General features: G+C 45.2%; 2 protein-coding genes across 6 annotated transcripts in view; one reads left to right on the top strand and one right to left on the bottom strand.

The window, feature by feature from the left end:
• Positions 1 to 20,004, bottom strand: part of LOC306658793 (pulmonary surfactant-associated protein A-like) — a 202,180-nt gene that overhangs the window by 151,322 nt on the left and 30,854 nt on the right. The gene's annotated exons all lie outside the window — the stretch shown is intronic.
• On the top strand, positions 18 to 19,816 carry PRXL2A (peroxiredoxin like 2A). Of its 4 annotated transcripts, none has more exons than XM_079136370.1 (6): positions 18 to 177; positions 9,552 to 9,714; positions 11,510 to 11,601; positions 15,024 to 15,164; positions 15,871 to 16,035; positions 19,278 to 19,816. In XM_079136370.1, the coding sequence occupies exons 2-6, from the start codon at positions 9,570 to 9,572 to the stop codon at positions 19,389 to 19,391; spliced, it is 657 nt and encodes a 218-aa protein (XP_078992496.1). In that variant the 5' UTR covers positions 18 to 177; positions 9,552 to 9,569; the 3' UTR covers positions 19,392 to 19,816. The 4 variants fall into 4 exon arrangements, with proteins under 4 accessions (XP_078992496.1, XP_078992493.1, XP_078992494.1 ...); XM_079136367.1 differs by having other exon boundaries at positions 35 to 177; positions 9,535 to 9,714; XM_079136368.1 differs by lacking the exon at positions 18 to 177 and adding an exon at positions 5,386 to 5,460 and having other exon boundaries at positions 9,535 to 9,714.

Here is a 20,004-nt window from a genome sequence, read left to right as displayed (position 1 = left end):
GGCACCAGCGCGAAACTGCGCAGGCGCGGGGCCGCCCGAGAAGCCCCGCGGCTTAGATCTCGGTGCCCGGGTCCCGCGGAGAAGAGGGCGGGACCCGGACTCCTGGCGGAGGGCATTGAGCGCAGGACTCTGGTGAGACCGGTGACGTCCGCAGAGGCGGGGTCGGTCGCAGCGCAGGTGAGGAGTCCGGCAGGGCCGGGTCTGCGGCGCGCAGGGTGCACTTGCAGGGTTTATGTCCTCTCCTTCGGCGGGGTTTTGCGCGCGCGTGTGCAGTCCCTTTAGAGGCCGCCCGACCCTCCCTTGGGACCAGGCTCCTTCCTGGCCCCGAGGCATCCCTGCACGGTCGCGGTTGTGGGCGCTGAACTGAGGGCGAGCACGCTCGTCTTCCCGCTCTAGGTTTCGAGTGAGGCTGGTGGCACCCACTGGCAGAATTTCTGGGACAAAGGACTAAGGAGAGGCACGCCCCCCCACCCCCCCACGCCAGGGCTAAGTCTGGGATGGGTGGCGAGCGGACCATTGAGAGGACGCAGTGGCCCGGCTGACCTGCCTTGGTTGCTTACACAATCACGCGTGCCTCTTCAGTCTCAGAGGCACCTGTTCCCCCTCTCCCAGAGATTACAAACCCATGATTTATCACTGTAAAGAGCCCAAGAGTAACAAAACACAGTACCGAGGTGTGGGAATGAGAAGACAACAATGGACCAGCCTGCCCTCCGTTGTGCAGCAGCGGGAGGGGAAGGGGTCGGTGGTCAGGGCAAGAGAAGTTAAAGCCCTGCCTGGCGCTGGCTGTGCTGAGCTGTGCAGCGGGAGGCACCCGCCAGGCCAAAGGCTTGACAGGGGTTCCTGTCCTGCTAACTGCCTTTTATCCCGCCACATCATGTTGTTTCCACAGCCCATTGACCTAGACCTCAATTTGGGTTTTATTTTAATGTATTTCCCTTTCAACTGGTAGGTGATTTATTAGAAAGGAAAATAATTCGGATTTAGTGTGAAAAAAGCCATCTGCACAAAGCCAGCTTGTGTACAGTCTTGGATGCACCTGTTTTGGCCTGTCCCTGGAGACTGAGAATTGGGAGTCAGATTGCAAACCCTGACTCCTCAGAAAATACTCATTCATTGGAAACGTATAGATAACATTGTGGGGCAATCATTAGTTGGGAAACAAGGAAGAAGTGTACATCATATCAGTGCACCCTTTGTAAGGCAGCGTACAAAGCAACTCCTATATGTTTAATCCTATGATTTTTTTTTTTCATCCCTGTGGAAGATGATTCAGGAATCATTTTCATTTTACTGATTGAAGACAGTGCCTTGCCCAGGTTCATACACCTAGTGGGAGTTAGATCTTGGATATTCTTGGTCTAGCCTTTCCCATATCCCCTTCCTTTATAAGGGCATACCATGTAGTTGAGACTGTTGTTTCTGAGTGGTTGCAAAAGACACTTCTCATTAACTTGTGTGGTACAAGGAAGATTTAGTTAGGACTGCAATTCCAGGACTCAAGCTCCAGGCTTTGTCAGTATCTCAGAAATAAAGCAGCTTTCATGCCTCTTTGTGAAAGGTTGGGCAGAGGCTCTAAGTCTCCCTTGACTGAGACTTATGTGGCAAGAGATGCCAGCCTCACCTCTGAGCTCAGTGGCCTCTGGCACAGGGAGATTACAGCTAAGCAGTGCCCTTTGCCTTCTCTGGCACTGGTTGGAGAAGGCAATGTGGAGCTGCTGCTAGGGTTGCATGGAGCGTGTGTTGTTGAGTGGGCAGACAGCAGAGAGGGGAAGCTAAGCTAGGGTTCCTTTCAGATCTAGAACTTCCATCTATATAGCAGGCCTGCAGTGACACAGCCGAAGCAGTTGTTCAGTGTTTTGTGTCCGTCCTGCTTGCGATGTCTTGCTGTCCTGGGAAAGTAAATGAATCTGAGCCCTGCAAAGAAGAGAAAGATGATGCAATTCTCGTGCATATTGCTGCATTTTACATTGTTCTTAAATATTCTTTATGACAACCTTTCAAAATGCCCTTGTTTTTAAGATACTGAGATACAGAGGGAGGAAATGACTTCACAGAGTCAGTGAGAGTTTAGGATTAGAGCCCTGAAGCAGTGTCTTTTGAAGTACCACCCCCGCCTTCCTATCTGCACCCATATACCTTGAGAGAGCAGGTGTTGTGTACCCAGACAGGAGACAGCAAGTGAGGAACAGAATGGCTAAATCAGTTTGGGCCTGTGCAGCTTCAGGCTGCTTTTTCAGAGGAAAGGACCTCTCCAAGCTCCTACATTCCTCAGCTTTAGCCACATCCTAAGTTTCCCCATAGCTGCGTATGCCTTGTTCTTTGAGCACCTGTTCAAAAACTTTGTGAATCTGGCATTTGAGAGGAGGGTTAAGCCAGAGCCAGCCAGGCAGGCAGGCAGCCAGCCAGCCAGCCAGCCAGCCAGCCCAGGGAGCAGAGCTGAGAGTTGAAGACTTTAGCAGGTAGTTGAGAGTTCATTGCAAGTGGCTGTGGTATTGACAACATTAGTGGGTGGGAGGGCATCTCCTATTGCTCATGGGGCCCTGGGTGTCCTTGTTAGAATATTGCTAACCTAGCATTTTCAAGCTCTTTTAGCATCTAGAATTGTTAGGGCCTTGTTACTGTGAATAGGAAAAGTGTGGACCAACTTCTCAGCCAAGAATGGGTAATGGGACCCTTAAGAAAACATTTGGCATTGGTTGATAAGCTGTTTGCCAAGAATTGGGCCTGGCAGTCTGGTGTTCTCTCCCAAGTACCAGATTTCCCAGGCCCCATCCAGGAGTAGTCTTACATTCAACTTGCTCTAAGCCACCAATCAAGTTTCGGGCTCTGGGCCTCTTGTCTAGGACCCCAACCCCTACCTAGTCCGGGTTCTAGAGACTTTTGGGCAATGGCTGGCTTTTTGAGAACCAGACAGAATAAATGCAGAATAAATAGTCATGGACTGGGGTTTGGTAGACCCAAACCTGAGTCACCCTTGTGATCTTTCACTACCTATCCCATTCTCTGAGCCTGAGTGCCCTCATCAACTTAGTAAAGGAAGGGCTGAAGTAGAGCTTTGAGGGAAGGAGAGGGGAAGCATCCTTCCAGCCTTGTTCACTGAGGGCCTGAGGCAAGGAGGCCCTTAATTTCCTGTCTCCCTGGGCTCCCCTTTCTTCCTTCTGTGCTGTCTGCCCCAGGCCAGCTCTTTCTGAGGAGGGAAGATTCCCTGGTTAGGCTGGGCTAGGCAGGAATACCCTTGATGTTTAGAATATGATGCTGTCTCTACTTGTTTCAGACATGAATTAACCCACCCAGTGCTGATGCTTTATTTTATTAAGATTTGATCAGTTCCTGCCTAGAGGCAGCTCTTTGAACAGGCAGGAAATTTGACCTGGGGAAGGAAGAAGTGAGGATTCATACCCAGCAGGAGAGCATTGGTGGCAGGTGCCCCCTGACTTTCTGAGGTGCCATCAGATCCTTGTAACTGCAGTCTTGGGGTATTTTAGAGTTTGGATGTTTGACCCACACCCAGAATGTCCACATAGTTTAGGTCAGATCACCCTGCCAGCAAGCAATGTAGCTAGGACTCAAATGTAAAGTCACCTAAATCATAAGATAAGTGGGGTTTTTGTTGTTGTTTTTGTTTTTGTTTTTGTTTTGTTCTTGGTACTGGGGATTGAACACAGGGGCACTTTACCACTGAGCCACATCCCCTTTTTATTTTTTATTTTGAGACAGGGTCTCACTAAGTTTCTGAGGCTGGTCTTAAACTTTCAATCTTCCTGCCTCAGCCTCTTAAGTCACTGGGATTACAGGTGTATGCCACCACACCTGGTTTAGTGCTTTCTTTAACATCAAGCCAGTCTTGTCCAAAATTACCTTCCATACTGTACTGAAATTGGATGGTTTCAACCCCACCTCACTGTGGAGTTTAAAATTCAGATTCTTTCATTAGACATGCAACACCTGCTAATTACCAGGCTCTAATTAAGTGCTGGTGATACAGGAATGAGTAAAACAACAGCCCTTGTCCTTAGATTGTGCCACTATATTGTGGAGACAGATGTTAGTAGGTAAAACACATGAAGTCCATTTGTGCAGTAACTTTGTACATGTGTTTATATATGCATGTACACAATGATTACAGGTGAGGGAGCAGTCAAGTGGCAGGGTTTTCGGGAAGGAATTTAGAGGAAAAGTATTATTTGTGCTCAGCCTTAACAAATAGATATTTACCTAATTAGCAAGAGTGGGGAGGGCATTCTGGGTAAAAGAAATGGCGTGAACAGTAGTACAGCCTTGCTTTTGGAGTGGTCTGGTGAGGATGCTTTAGTGACCTGTGAGACCAGAATGGTCGACTGAAGCTAAGCTGTGGAGGATGGTGTCAAGAGATTCATTGTAAGAGTCTGAAACCAAGGGAAGGATGTGGGCAGGTCGAGGTGTGTTGTGTGTTAAGATTGCTCTGACTTTAGCCTGGAGAAAAATTGTAGAAAATCAAAGCAGAGCCAGGCCAAGTTCAATTATGTAGCTATTGAAATAGACCAGGTATAAAATAATACAGTCCTGGGGTTGGATCATAGCAGTGAAGTCAATAAGTGGGTAGCAGATACATTTTGTACGATGAACAGAACTTCCTAATTAGGTGTGGGCAGGGAGGGTAAAAGAGTAAAATGTGACTGCCAGCTCCTGGCTTGAGCAATGGGCTGATTGCTTGTGTTGCTCCCCAAGACAGAACTCCAGAAGAGAAATTAACATGAGTGTAGGTCAGTTTTGACATAGTACAACAGAGATCTAAAACCCCCAAGTGGAAACTTTGAGTCAAAAGCAGGATTGGGAATTTGGAAGTTAATACCAAGATAGAGGGTGAAGTGCTGAAGTAGGTGAGGCCACTCAAAAAGGGAGTGTGAGTTGAAAAACCACTTGCATGGCAGAGAAAGCAAAGAGGTAATGGATAGATGCAGGTGAGGATCCTCAGTGGTGCCAGCTGACTTCTTGTGCACGGGGTTAGGAATGGGCAAGGTTGCAGCCTGCATGAAAAGCCTCAGAGAAAAGAACCTGGCTCTTTGATTCTGTGCAAGTGACATGTGGGCTCTATTAAGGGCTTTGCTTCTTTAGTCTTCCCTGGATAGCAGAGGGGGAGTCTTTTGGCACTTGGGAAATGTTATAATCTGCATGACTGCAAATGACTCAAAACTTTGCTCAACTTTTTGAAGAGCTAGGGGGCCTTGGCAGCTGTCCTTTTTTTTTTTTTTTTTTTTTTTTTTTTGTTTGTTTGTTTGCTGAAGATTAACTGTTGGCAGCTGAGAGAGCTGTAGGGTGTCTGTGTGGCCTGGTCCTGCCTATAGAGTTACTGAGCTTAGGGGCATAGGCTAGACTCCAGGGCCCCACCTCCAACCCTCCTCCTCCGCCTTCTCTCCTTGCCTGCTCACTGTGGGTCAGCCTCTTTGTCTGCAGAGGCAAGGGTGAATGCTACAGATGGTGAGTGCCTTCCCAGGTTTGACCTGCTGAAGTTTCGAACAGGGACCATGTTGGGAGGGGAGTGACTTCTGTAAGGAAGAAGGCTCAAAGTTGGAAACTGAATGGGCAGTGTTGGGGATGTTGATGAAAAACCAAAAATGTTCAGACTTCAAAGTGAGCTGTTTTTGTTGGAATCTTGGGATGTCTCCTGGGAGCTTTAGGTACCTGGGCACCTCCTCATTTTGGAATTGAGGAAAATGGGGCCTGGGAAGGAATCGACCCAGCTTGTCCTATGGATCACATCTGGGTTGTACTCCCTACCCCGTAGCTCTTCCCAGACCTCAGCTGCCTCTGTGGTCTGCCACAGCTGCTGTTCGTGTTCTTATCAACGTCACCTTCACCTTCGGTGAGAGGGGGATCAGATAAGCTCCACAGTGGGGAATTGGAGACTGTTAGGTGGGGGCTGGCTCTTCTGTAAACAACTTTGTTATTCTCTTTTAGAGAGACTTGACCTTTTCCTTGATGGAAAAGGGATGAGGCCAGGGAGAAGGGACATCTGGTGTGTGGTAAATTTCCTTTAGAGCAATCATGATTTCGCTGTATTTGATGACTGAAGAATAAGTTGATATTTTTTAATTCTCTTTAAGACAAAGGAGATTATGCCTCTTGGCTTCCATAAAGCCGTTTCTGAATGCATGGCAGGGCAAGGTGTGACAGAAAGATTACAAGGTTTGAAGTCCCATTTCTCTTGAGCATGGCCCAGGTTATCACTGCCTGCTGGTTCTGTGACAGTGGGGAAGTTAGTGAACTTCTCAGTATTGGTAGCTACAAAACAGGATAATTTCTGCATTGGAGTATATGAAATTAGGCATGTGTGTCAAGTGACACTAAGGAAATTCAGAGTTACTGGACTCCTTTTTTCAGTGGTCTTAAAGGCTCATGTGGAAAAATGTTATTTTGTTTAAATATTAAAGCTCCCTCTGCCAACCCTTTTCCTGTAGGTGGGAATAAATATGATCCAAGACTCAGGTTCTGCTGAGGCTCTGCAGCAGGTTGCTGCATTCATGCTTTAGGACATGCCAGGATGGGGTTGCTTTGTAGTTCTGGGGGCTTGACTGAGGGGCTAGACCTGTGCCTTCTCTGGGTATTTCCAGAAATCACTTTTCACTGCTTATCATGGGCAGAAGAGCCATCTGCTGGAAGACCATTGGGCATAGTGTGTTCATGGAGAAACCTGACACCAGTAGTCCTAATAATGCTCTGACAGCTTAGTGCTGCAGGGACTGAGGATGCAGGCCACCTCCCCAGAGTGGTGACTCCATAGGACCTTCAGCCCTGACATCTGCCACAATCAGTCTCCTTCCCAGGTTTAGTCAGCCTTAGAAGGGCCAAGCCCTTACATTCTGCTTCTTGTGTCCTACACCAGCTCCAAAGCCACTTCTTCTCCGTGTGCCTATGGCCACCCAGATGGCTATCATCCCTGCACTGCCATAGCTTCACGTTCATGCCCTGACCAGGCTCTTTACCTTCCCATTTACTTTTCTGTTATTTGTGTACCAGGCCTGCATCTCCTTGAGGATCGTTTATCATTTCGTTTTATATCCTTCCAAATTGCCATATATTGAACAGGTAGGTCAGTGCTGCATAAATGTTCAGAAATAATTGTTAAGTCTAGTTGAGTTGAGTTCCTTTGTTGCACTCATAAGAAAATGGGCTCAGGGCTGGGGATATAGCTAAGTTGGTAGAGTGCTTGCCTAAAAAGCACAAGGCCCTGGGTTCAACCCCCCGCACTGCAAAAATAAATAAACAAACAAAAAATAGGGCTACATGCCTGTGGATGGGCAATGGGGGGTATGGCGCCTGTTGTGATCTGGAGGATGTGGAGCTGACTCTAAGGGTCTCTGAACTTCCTGAATGTGTTCATGTTCCCAGTCAAAGCAAGTCCATTTGTAGGACAGATGAAAGCTGACCTTTTTGTACTGAGACAGAAGTATTTACATCTGATCAGACAGCTACTCATGATCCTGAATCATACACACCTGTCAGAAATCCAGAGATGTTTTAGAAATGCAGAAATATATAGACATTGTTCCAGGCACTGTGGAATCTCAGCAGGTGGTTGAAAGCTGTGATTTTCCTCTTCATTGTTCTGTGAACTATAATCCAGTAATGTGTAACTTTGCCACATGAAAGAATTGGAAGCAGGCCTGTGAAAGTTTCTTTCCTGCTTAGTCTAAGAACTTGATTGTTTGTAAGTTATTTTGTTCACCATTCAATTCTGTTGAATTCATTTCAGCACACATTTGTGGTGAGTCCACTGTCCATGGACCTCATTTTTTAAAATGACTTTATTTATTTATTTTTTTTTACGTGGTGCTGAGGATCAAACCTGGTGCCTCACATGTGCTAGGCGAGGACTCTACCGCTGAGCCACAACCCCAGCCCCCATGGGCCACATTTTGAGTAGTGTGGTTTTAAGAAACTCCTCTCCCAGCCAGAGTCCCTCATGTCAGAGATACCACAGCAGCAACCCCCTCCCCAATACACATACTGACATCTCTTTTTTTTTTTCTTCCCAAGTACATAGATGCCAGATTCCCCTTTCTTAAACACCATTTTCATTTAGTTGTCCCATGCCTGGAAGTTCTCTTTCATTTATTAACTCAAAACTGGACTTCTTAGGCTGGCCTCAGTGCTAGTCTGACCTACTCTTTCCTTCCCAAAGTCATTACCACCAAGTTGTAGTGCCCCTGTCACACCCCTTCCCTTGGCAGTGACATGGATTTCTAGACTTTTGGAGACATTCTATCTGAGCCAAGTCCTGTGGGGGCAAGTTAACCTTGTGGGTAGGTGAACCACACACCCCCAGGCCTGTGCCCAGGGATCTAAATACACAGAATTAGACTGGGATGTAGGAGAAGGCAAGAGAAGAAGTTAGATCGTAGGATGGCATGAGAAGTAATGGAAGGATAGGTGTTTAAGTGGTTGTCAGGGGAAGGAAGGCTGAATAGGGTTCCTACCATGGTACAGGGTGTGCTGTTTCCAGGGTTTTCTATCCAGAGGCATAAGGTCTCCCAGCTGAAGGGAATTTTACTGAGTGTCTAGGCCCTGGCGGGGAATAAGAGAGGGTTCCAATAAAATCTGCCTGGGGCTCCAGTTCAGTTGCAGAGTCCACTACTGTATGTAGACACCTTTTGCCAGGCTACTTCTGAAGCCAACACCATAGCATTTGCTCCTGGGCATAACACCATCTCCCTTAGTCCCTATTTTCCTCATTCAGCAGACACCATGCAGTTCTGTTAACAGTGAGAAAATGGCACGTTAGACAAGGTGTTTAACAATGGTCTTCTCTTGGTGGTAGGCTTTGGAGGATGTTTCTTTCTTGTCAACCATAATTTTATGTATTGCCTCTTTTTCTGTTTTTTTTTTTTTTTTTTTTTTTTTTTTTTTTTATTTTGTTTTAGCATGAGCCCATTTTACTTCTATAATGAGTGAAAAGTAAAGCTATTCCTAGTTGGGAGAAGTTTACTGAAATTGCCTGCGTACCATGAGTGAGTCCTGCTGGGGCCTTAATGAATAGAATATGGTCCTTGTTTCCAGGGAATATTCAAATTTAAGAGGAAAAAAGATGGGTAACAAAGCAAGTATCCTCTGATCACAAAAGAGAAAGCTGTCCCTATCTAGGGAGGCATAGCTGAGCCACTTGTGCTATAAGAGAGAATCAGGGTTTGGAGAGGAAAGGAAGGAGGAAATATTCTGCCTCAAGGGTCACAGAATGGCAGAGCACTACAGATTGGGGGGCCAGCACCTTGGACTAAAGGAGAGTGAACAGCAAGAGAAGCCCTGAGAATGCTCTTCCATCACTTCTGACCCCCTGGTGAGTTCCTTGGGGCACTAGTTACACATCCATCATCTCCTCAAGCTCTGGTAACTGGCAGGTGGTTACCAGACTTTATCTAGTGTTTCTGATACTGCTTCCCCTCCTCCCTTGGCTTCCTGACCAGCTGCCCACCACAGCCTTGGAACCTTACTCAAGAGATCAGATTCCAGCTGTCCTGTGGAAGCAGTAACATCTTCCTTCCTCTCAATCTCCAGAGATGTCTTTCCTCCAGGACCCAAGTGTCTTCACCATGGGAATGTGGTCCATTGGTGCAGGAGCCCTGGGGGCTGCTGCCTTGGCATTGTTCCTGGCCAACACAGACATGTTTCTGTCCAAGCCCAAGAAAGCAGCACTGGAGTATTTGGAAGATATTGACCTGAAAACACTGGAGGAGGGTAAGTAGTGACCCTGCTGTTCTCAGTACTTCTCCGAGGTCCTGGGATGCAGGCTTGCTTATTTATTTATTTTTTCTTTCTTTCTTTCTTTTTTTTTTTTTTTCTTGAAGAGACAATACAATAACATTAGGGTAAGTTTAATAACACTTTTAAATTACCAACAATTCCATTATCCTAACACAGTCATCATTTTTATTTTGGCATTTTCCTTTTCATATGTACATGTTATTATAAAGTTATGATCTTGTTATAAGTTGTAATTTTACCTTTTTTCTTATTCAAATCATTGTTCACTATTAGTGTCTAACTATGATGATAAATTACTTCATAATGTTTAATCATATATTATGCCATCACTTGATAAATGTTCCAGAGAGTTTTCTGAGCAATTCCAGGCTTGTGGGATCATCACGGCACCACCCGCACCAATCTGCAAAAAATAAAAAATAAAAAAATAGTCAGATAAATCTGAGAAACACTGTTTATCTAATTCTGTGTTCCTGATGCTTAGCACAGGGCCCAGCGCATAGTAGGGATTTGCTTATCAAAATGGGGAGGTCTGCTTTGCTACTAATAAAGCATAGTCAGCCCCCAATCATGCAGTACCCAGTGAAGAGTTTTAGTGTCACACTTTAGAATGGACATACCTTTCTACCTCCCCTTGGGAACCCTCCCACCTCTGGAGTCCATTGTGGGCAGCTGAGAGCCACACATCCCGGTGTACTCAAAGCATCAGAGCTGTAGCTCAGTGAGGGTTCAGTTGTGCTCAGATGTGGCAGGAGACTTTGGTAAGCACTGGGGCTCATTGATTGGGTAGTCTCCAGATTACTGTCCCAAGAGGAAGCCTTTGTCATCCATTCAGTAAATGAGGAAGCTTGTCAGAGGAAGGCAGGTGTGTGATTGTGCAAGGTGCGGGGAGGAAGGCCTGTGAGCCTTTATTCACCCCAGGCTTCTCATTTGATTGTGGACAGTCTCCCCCACTTCCCTCTTCCCTTTTTTGCTCATGTGGCACTCCACAGGGACATGGATGCCTCTGGCAAACTAAAATAATAAGGGTTCATACTTAGTGAGCCCTCACTAACTCTATGACCAAACACCATGGGGAACACTTTTATATTCTTCTTTTAATAATCCCTGCAGCCCAAGGTAGAACTCCTAAATATATGCATTTTTGTAAATGAGAAAGCTGAGGTCTAAAGAGGAAAAACGGCTTTCCCAGGATCACACAGCTAGATTCAAATTCAGTCTGATCACAAAGTACTTGGACTATAGTACTGTCTACCCCAATCACTTCCTTGCAAGACATCTTCTACCCTGCTCTGTCAATAATATTGTAATTAACATATTGAGGTACTTTTTAAAAATTTCTGTTGACTTAATTCTTTCAAATATTTTTCTAAGAGTGAGTTTGTGTGTGTTTGTGTGTGTGTATCAAAGTACAAGACATTTTCAGTTTGCGCATTTTTCTGACCAATAGAATTGTTACAATGTTCAGTGACACTGGCCATAAAAGGAATGCCCATTTTACCAGAAATATCACAGTTTGGAATGTTCACATTTGAAAATAGGTTTTGATGGGGAGGGGCCTCTGAGTATGCTTTATTAACTTTCTTCCGTAAGATCGGTAGTCCCTGCCTGTGTTTTTTCTTTTTCCCATGAGTGAAATGCCTGTTCTGGCCCTCTCCCAGCCCTGGTTTTTGACCTCGGCTTGGTTTAGTGCAGATCTTGTGCTGCTTAGGGGTCAGGACTGGAAGACCAGGAGGAGATACTGAATTTCCTTTTCTTTTTCCTTTAGAACCAAGGACTTTCAAAGCAAAGGAGCTATGGGAAAAGAGTGGAGCTGTGATTATGGCTGTGCGGAGGCCAGGCTGTTTTCTCTGTAGAGAGGTAGGTGCCTTTGAAGATCTGTTCAGAGAAAAAAATCCTGGCATGTGGGGGCCAGAGCATTGCCAGCCAGCACCAAAGGCCTGTAGGCCCACTTTGGCCTTTTATCAACACTGGGCTGTTCTGTTATTTGCTCTGGATGTTTCTTTTGATGTGGATTTTGTTCCTGCTTTTTAGCAACTTGCCATCTCTTATTGGGGTTAGCAATACATCTGACTTGCCTTTGATACTTCCAAGCCTTTCACCCTCTATTGTAGCATCTGTGTCTTCCCTAGTTAATCCAGAGGAACAGTTGAGATACAGTTCAGTGTTCCCAATGAGCAGCACAGACGCAAACTTCTTGAAATGGGAGGTCTACATTGCTATTGATACAGGCATGGTTAGCTCCCAACTGTGATGAAGCAGCGCCTGGAGAATCTTGTTAAGATGAAACTATAGAACAGACTTGCCTGTCTGCCTCCCCTTGGGGAACCACCTGGAGTCCATTATGGACAGCTATGGTCTCACAGGATCTGTAGTCTGGTGGGGACTTGGTCAAGATGGTGGTTTGGGTGCATTTGATGTGAGAAACCCAGGAAAGTTGGGACCTACTGAATGGTCTCTAGGTTGGCCCTTCAAAGGGAAGCCACTGTTGTCTGCCCAGTAAGTGAAAAAGCACATCAAGGGAAGGCAGGAGCTATGATTTCTAAGTCACAAAATACTAGTGTTAAAGGGAACATTGCAGTGACCTGGGACCAGATAGGTAAGCTGAGGAGGGCCAGAGTGGTTTGGTGGCCTGCCTAGGCTGATAGCAGAAGCCCCAAGTTCTGAGATCACTCCTTGCCTGGACGAAAACTGGGAATGATAGTACTCCTGCTCATAAGACAGCCTGGCCTCCCAAGTTGTGGCTTTGGCCCTGTGAAGGTTATCATCCTATTCCTCTGGCTGCCCTCTTCAGCCCTGAGGGATTTCTTTTTCAGCCCTGTTGATCTCTCTTCTGATTGCATGGTGGACCAGTGGAAGATCCACTTACACTGCTGATACACAGGATGCTCTGCAGAGCCTCACCCTCAGGGCATTTTTGTCCCTGTCACCCCATTGGCTTCTCATCATATCTCTTGGAAGTACACCAGCCAGTTGTTGCTGTTCTCATTTTGCAGAGGAGGAAATGGTGGTATGGAGATTGTAACAAAGCCACACTGTCTAAAGAGGTGTATTAATTTCCTATTGCTGCTGTAAGAGATTGCCACTAACTCAGTGACTTTAAACAACCCAAGTACCTCAGGGTTCTGAAGTCAGAATTCCAAAATGAAATACGCATGCATTCTTCCTGGAGGCTATGGGGAGAATCCATATCTTTGCCTTTTCCGGCTGCCAGCATTCCTTAGCTTATAGCCTCTTCCTCTGTTTTAAAGGTCAGCTGGTCAAGTGGTTCTCACATTGTATTCCTATGACATTGACTTTTCTGCCTCTGTCTTCCACACTTAAGGACCCTACTGATTACATTGAGCCCACCCATTTAACCTAGGATAATCTCTCTTCAAGGTCAGCTGATTAACAGACTAAATTTCATTTGGGTCTCCCTCATACTTGCCATGTAACATATTCACAAGCTCCAGGAATTAGAACACAGACATCTTTAGAGGCTCTCGTTTTTCTGCCTACTAGTGGAGGTGGAGTTTAAACTAAAAGTTTTTGATTCCAAATCTGCAATGCCTCCACACACCAACATGGAAGCCTGTTATAACTTGATCGTTTGAGGCCAGTGAAGCCCAGAAGGTTCCAAGAGCAATAGCTCTTTCTGATTGCAGTCTGTTTTCCTCTGTGCTGGTCTGTGCCCTGGCAGAACATTTTTGTAAAAACTTCCATTTTTCAAAAAGATCAGTGGATGTCAGTCTGAGCTATTTGGAGAGGCCTGGGGAGGAGGTATATAACTCAGTTTCCATTTCATGGCTTTGGACAGTGATATTCCCAGATTAAAGAGCCTAGGAAAATCAAGTGGAACTTCTCTTCTCTAACAGGTGGTCTTTGACCACATCAGACACTGTAGTCCCTCCTCCTGGCTCTAGGGCAAAATTTGCCACTCACTGAAGCTGTTGATAAATGTATCGTAATCAATTCTGCTTCACCTTTTTTTCTGTTCTAGAAGATAAATGAAAACATAAATGTGGTTGCCACCATACAGCAGTGCATTTGTGTTAGAGGCCAGCAGGCTGCATTTAAAAGAATTTCCTGCTGGTTCTTTAATTCTGACACCCAAAGTGAAAAAAAAAAAAAAAATTGTTATTAAAGTTGAAGTCTTATCATGATCCATGCAGTAATTTCTCATCCAGCACCAGTTCATGAGGGTCAGGGATGTCTGAACTGCTCAGCTCAGCTACATTCTCCACATTTTCCACTTTCAAATTTTTCCACTTGGTATTTTGCACCTTCTTTATATCCAGTCATGCTCTATACACTAAGGGTGCAAGAAATGGAACACACATTTTCTAACTTATATTTGGGAATTAATTGATTGTACCCAACTTAGTGGTATCCCACAGACTCAGCACAAAAACGTAGCCAAGCAGGGAAGCTATATAGAACATGCACAGAGCCTGTGTGGTGGCTCACACCTACTACCCGAGTGACTCAGAAGACTGAGGCAGGAGGATCACAAATTCTAAGTCAACCTCAGCAACTGACAAGACCCTGTCTCAAAATAGAAAATTAAAAAAAAAAAAAAAAAGTTGGGGAAATAACTTAGTGGTCCTGGATTCAATCCTCAGTACCAAACAAAACAAAACAAAACAAAACAAAAACAAAAGCAAAAAAAAAAAAAAAAATCCACACAAACAAAAACAAAAATAACATACACAGAGAAACAGAAATAGAACTTCACTCCAGGCTGGATAGGCTAGCCAGGGAGATCTTTCTAGATCAGGGATACCTTTCCAGAGAGTCCAGTTTGAGCTGGAGAGAGAGGGGAGATGATAGCAGGGGAGGGGAGACCACTGAGAACAAGTGTGGAGGCCATGGAGTGTGGGCTGTGTGGCATGTGTCTGATGGTCCCTTGTACTAGTTTGGTCTAGTGCCAGAGAGCAGCTGGAAGATAAGGTAGGAGAGAAGTGTCATGGCTGGGAGTGGAGGACATTTTGAGTGTGTCCTTGCTGTTATGGCTGCCCGCCCAAGGCTATGGTTAGAACACCCATGATAAGAAGCTAGCTGTCCTTCCCACCATGAAAAACACAAGAAGTCTGGATTGAGGATGGCTTCTGACACCCTTTCCCAAGTCCTAGTGCCCAGCTGAGATAGGCACATGCTGGGTTGCACAAATATTTCTGGCAGTTTGTTGCCTCTGTTCTCCTACATTCAGGACCAGCCATGCTTTGGTGCTGTATAGAGAGAGGTTTCTTGGCTGCAGAACACTAGGAGTTCATGCCCCTGAACCTCCCTGTCTTCCACAGGAAGCTATGGACCTGTCCTCTCTGAAACCCAAGTTGGATGACCTGGGTGTTCCCCTCTATGCAGTGGTAAAGGAAAAGGTTGGGACTGAAGTGAAGGACTTTCAGCCTTATTTCAAGGGAGACATCTTCCTGGATGAAAAGGTATGTGTCCTGTGAGCTTGTGAGACACAGACTGGTGGAGACATTGCTCAGCTGCAGAGAGTTCTTTGGCTCAGGGTGAATCTAGCATGGAGCTGGAGACCAGCCCCGCCTTCTGCTGCTCTGGACTTTCAGGGACTCCCCCAACCCTCTGAGCAGAGCATCAGATGCTTGAAAGGTGCCTTATTCACTGTTACTAAAACCCTTCCATGCAGTGCAACCCAGGAGGTGGGCAGTAGCTGAAACTCCTTGGATTCCCCCATCACACAGGTGGACCTTAATGTGAACCCCCAACCCTTAATGCATTGCAGCTCTCTGGTTTCCCCCTCCATTCCTCATCTGCAGAATGTAGCATTGTCACAGGTGTGAGAATGGTGATATGGTGAAGTTAGAGTTATTTCCCTAGGCTGGGCTGGCCTTGAAGTCAGAAGGTGAACCCAGGGCTGGGAGTTAGAGTACTTGCCTAGCAGGTACAAGGCCCTGGGGTTCAATCCCCAGTACTGAAAAAAAAAAAAAAAAAATCTTTTTAAAGATGCCAAACCTGGCGTGGTTCTTTGAGTCCTTACAAACTGAGACTCGTTCTGGTGGGGATGTGTACGTGCTGAGTGGGGAGAGGACAGGAACCATCGGATTCCCTGTGGGGAAACTTCTTCCCTGGGGAGGGTAGGCATAAAGACTTCATATGGCGTCTGTTTTTCTTGCTCCCTAGAAAAAGTTCTATGGTCCACAAAGGCGCAAGATGATGTTTATGGGATTTGTCCGTCTGGGTGTGTGGTACAACTTCTTCCGGGCTTGGAATGGAGGCTTCTCGGGAAACCTAGAAGGCGAAGGCTTCATCCTCGGGGGAGTTTTTGTGGTTGGACCAGGAAAGCAGGTACATTCTTAATGTTTCCTTGGGCATTCTAGGTGTCTGTCTCTGAGCACAAAGCCCTGTTGAGGGGCCTAGAATGGTGTTGCCATGCCCTGTTTGGGGTCTTCTGGCCTTTCTTCCAGAAAACCAAGGAAGGTGCTGGTTCCTCACACATGAGTACATTCACTCTTCACCTTCTGAGACTCTGATCATGTTGCAGACAAAGAGCTTCAACCATGAGGGGTTGAGCGACTATACCAATGAGCACTGTTCAGCAGTGGCACTGCTGGGGCCTGAACCCACGATTTTCTGATTTCAGGTTCTGTGTTCACATGAAAGTGTCTTTTTATTATCCTTATAAGTGTACTTTATTGATATATTTCCAGGCCATCAAGGATGGATGATGGAGGAAACTGAAGAGGAAAGAAGGAATAAAAACAGGCCTGATAAGGGAAAGGACAAGGAAGTTGAGGGGGGAAGCCCGTGCTTTTCCCCCTGAGGGTCTTGGTGTCAGGGCTGTGCCTGAAGAGGTCACTGACCCCTCCAAAAACAGGCTGTTATGGCCCCTGATTATAAGGATCTGGAGTCAGCATGGGAACACCAGAGGCAGGTCATAGAAAAGAGAGAGATGAGACTCTGGGCCCAGGGGTTAGGTGGGTGGGTGCTCCATGTTGGACCCTGGGGCTTTGTGACACCGTCCACCCCACCCTGGAATGTGGTACCAGCAAAAGCTGGTATTTGTATGGCAGAGTAGATGCAGGCTGGGCATGGGAGGAAGACCTGGAGACTGGCGGCCTGACTTCTAGGCTGGTCCCTGTCCAGGGGCATGTCATTAACAGGTATAGCAAGTGTTTTCTTTCTGTAGAAAGACAGAGTCGGTCTGGGTCTGCATGGTTGGAGCTCATTACCAACACTGATGTTTGCATACTTTTCTCAGTTTGGAAGAATATCAAAGAGGGAATAGAAATCCTTGGACTTTAGACTTTATTTCTGAGTTCTTTTATACTTTAGTAACTACTCTTGCTTGGCTATATTAGAACTTAACAGTAAATGGAAATAGATAAAACCCAGGAACCCACATGTCTCTAGTTCCAGAGACCCTACCAGTCCCTGTGCATAAACTATGTCTTCAAGAGGGATTCCCACAGACCCCTGCCAGATACCCACATCCTTGGGCAGGCCGGACTGTGACTGCCCCTCCCCATCCTACTTTGGCAGGGGGGTGAAGGGTGGGGGTGTTCTTATTATCCCACCCCTGTGCTTTCCCCTGCCCTCTAGGGCAGGGTTTGGCGTACCTGCCAGACTTTTCTTGCCTAGTGATGACTCATCTGGTGTTCACAGGCTGACTGGCACATTCCTGGTGTTGCCAGGTGCATTGTTTGTCTTTGTGGCCACTCCCTGGAACTTCTGGCTTTCCCCTGCCTGGTGGAAGGTTAAGTGGATTATCTGAGGATCAGGACCTAGCTCAGTTCTTCTTGGGAGTAGAGTTTTTACAGTCTACTATGCCACGTGGCACTTGGTGAGAACTTTTTTTTTCTTTCTTTTTCTTTTTTTAGTATTAATATTACATATTAATATGTTTTGGTATTAGTAATACATAAAGCACTCAGTGTCACTTGATGGGAATTTTTTAATGTTTTTGTAATAAAAATCTATAAGGCATACTTTAAAGAAGTATGTGCATGCTATAGAAAATTTGAAAAGAGCCAGACAATGGAAGGTGGGGGGAGCCATCCTATTAGCTTAACCACCACAGACAACCCATTGAAACAGAGCTAAATGGTTTTGGCTTTGTTTTTTATTTTTATTCTTTTTTACCTTTTAATCTTTGGTCTGTTAATTGAACTCAGGTGCTCTACCACTGGCCTACATCCTTGGCCCTTTTTATTTTATTTTGAGCCAGGGTCTCACTGAATTTCTGGGGCTGGCCTCAAACTTGTGCCACAGATTCCTTAGTAGCTGAGATTCTAGGCATTGCCACCATGACTGGCTTGGCATTGTTTTTTTATATTTTTAGAAACTAGGTTTTTTTGTTTCATTTAGCAGTGTATTCTGAACATTTTCCCATGTCATTATGTATTCTTTCTCAGTATTTTTACTACCCGTGTTATTCTTTATTAAATAGCAAGTTAATGTAATGTCCTGATCACTTTACCTGTAGTCACTACAGTGTGGTGGGACTTTTAATTTTTTAAGTCTTTCTAAATAATGACAACATAGTTTTAGGATTTTTTGTTGTTTTTTGTTTGTTTTGATATGTGTGTTTGTGTGTGTGTGTGTGTGTGTGTTATACTAAGGATTGAATCTAGGCATGCTACACCTCTGGACTGCATCCTCAGCACTTTTTCAAAGTTTTTGTTTTGAGCCAGCTCTTGCTAAGTTACCAGAGCTGGCCTTGAACTTTTGGTCCTCCTGCCTCCTGAGTAGCTGGGATTATAGGTATTTGCCACCATGCTTGCAATGGGTTTTTTTAAAGTCTGAGTTCTCAGGTGTAATGGGCTAAATAACTGAGGCACAGAGGCATATTCCTATAATCCCAGTTACTTGGGAAAGTGAGGCAGGAAGTTGGCAAATTTGAGGCCAGCCTGGGCAACTTAGTGAGGTCCTATGTCAAAATAAAAAGGAGTGAGCATATTACTTGTGGTAGAATGCTTTCTTACCATGCAGGACCCTGGATTCAATCCTTAATGCCCTCTGCCCACTGAAAAAGACTCTTTTTTTTTTTTTTTAACCACTTCTTTAGGGTAACTTTGGGGTATCCTGATCTTAGTTCATTTTGTTTCACAGTATTGGAAGATTTACCTCCAGTTTCCTATGAAAACTAACCATGGTTCTCTCTTCTCAGGTGGCCATTAAACACCTGCTGAAGCCTGCCCTCTGGGCTCCACTCAGTCAGGTTTCTTTTTTATCTTCATTTTGTTCTCTTTAGCTGACATGTTCTTTTACCTGCCTGTCTGTCTGTGGACACCTGAGTTACTCTCTCTGTGTTATCAGTTGTGAAGCTTTTCCTAATACTCTTGTCATAATTAGCTGCTCCTGGCTTCAGATTCCAAAGTGTTCCTTGCATAGTCCAAATATTGTGATGTGGCTTTTCGGGGTCTATGTTCCCCCAAAGTCTGTATTCCTCCAAGGCACATGCCAGACCTGATTGGGATCCATGTTCTCTTTCCCTTGAGCACAAGACTTGATGGACAACTGGTGCTCAGTATCTGTCTCATGAATGAATACTTAGAATGAGGACTGATATTCCCTCGTTTCCTTTTTAGGGCATTCTTCTTGAGCACCGAGAAAAAGAATTTGGAGACAAAGTAAACCCATTTTCTGTTCTGGAAGCTGCTAGGAGAATCAAATCACAGACTCCAGCTTCAGAGAAAAAATGACCACATGAAACTGCCCGGCTTATTATTGTTTCCATTGATGCCCCTGAGAAGTTAGGAAACTCACTTATTCTACCATATTCTTACTATGGATTATTAGTATATTTTAATATTGTTTTCTGTTTAGGCCCATTGAAGCAAAATAGGCCCAAAATATGACTGATTAAAAATTCCAAGAAACTTGTGAAGATTATTTTAGGTAAGACCTGGAAAAGATGAGGCTTAAAGTTGGCTGGTGCACCTCATTACAAATGTGTGTGGTGTTTGAGTGCCATTATTTGAAATAATTTCATGTCTTCGACAGTTTAAGAAAAGTTGGGTCTGTGGGTATAGCTCAGTGGTAGAATGCTTGTCTAGCATGTAGGAGACCCTGGGTTCAATCCCCACTGCTGAAAAAAAAAAAAAAAAAAAAAGAAAGAAAGGAAAAAGATCTAGGACAAGTTGATGATTGACTTAAAGATTAGAGAATGTAAGACTTTTGGTATATATGTTTTCTGTTAATGGTTTATTATATACAGTCAAAGTACTACTCAGAGAAATGATGTGTTATGGGATAGTTTGATGAAGGTAAATTTTAAAGTGAAATCTCTTGTTTAATTGTTCTCCATTCTAACCT

The sequence above is a fragment of the Sciurus vulgaris genome (genome assembly GCF_902686455.1).
Source record: "Sciurus vulgaris genome assembly, chromosome: 4".
In the NCBI taxonomy this organism is placed as follows: domain Eukaryota; kingdom Metazoa; phylum Chordata; class Mammalia; order Rodentia; family Sciuridae; genus Sciurus; species Sciurus vulgaris.
The sequence above is the reverse complement of the archived record's forward strand: the minus strand, read 5'-3'. Positions and strand labels throughout refer to the sequence as shown.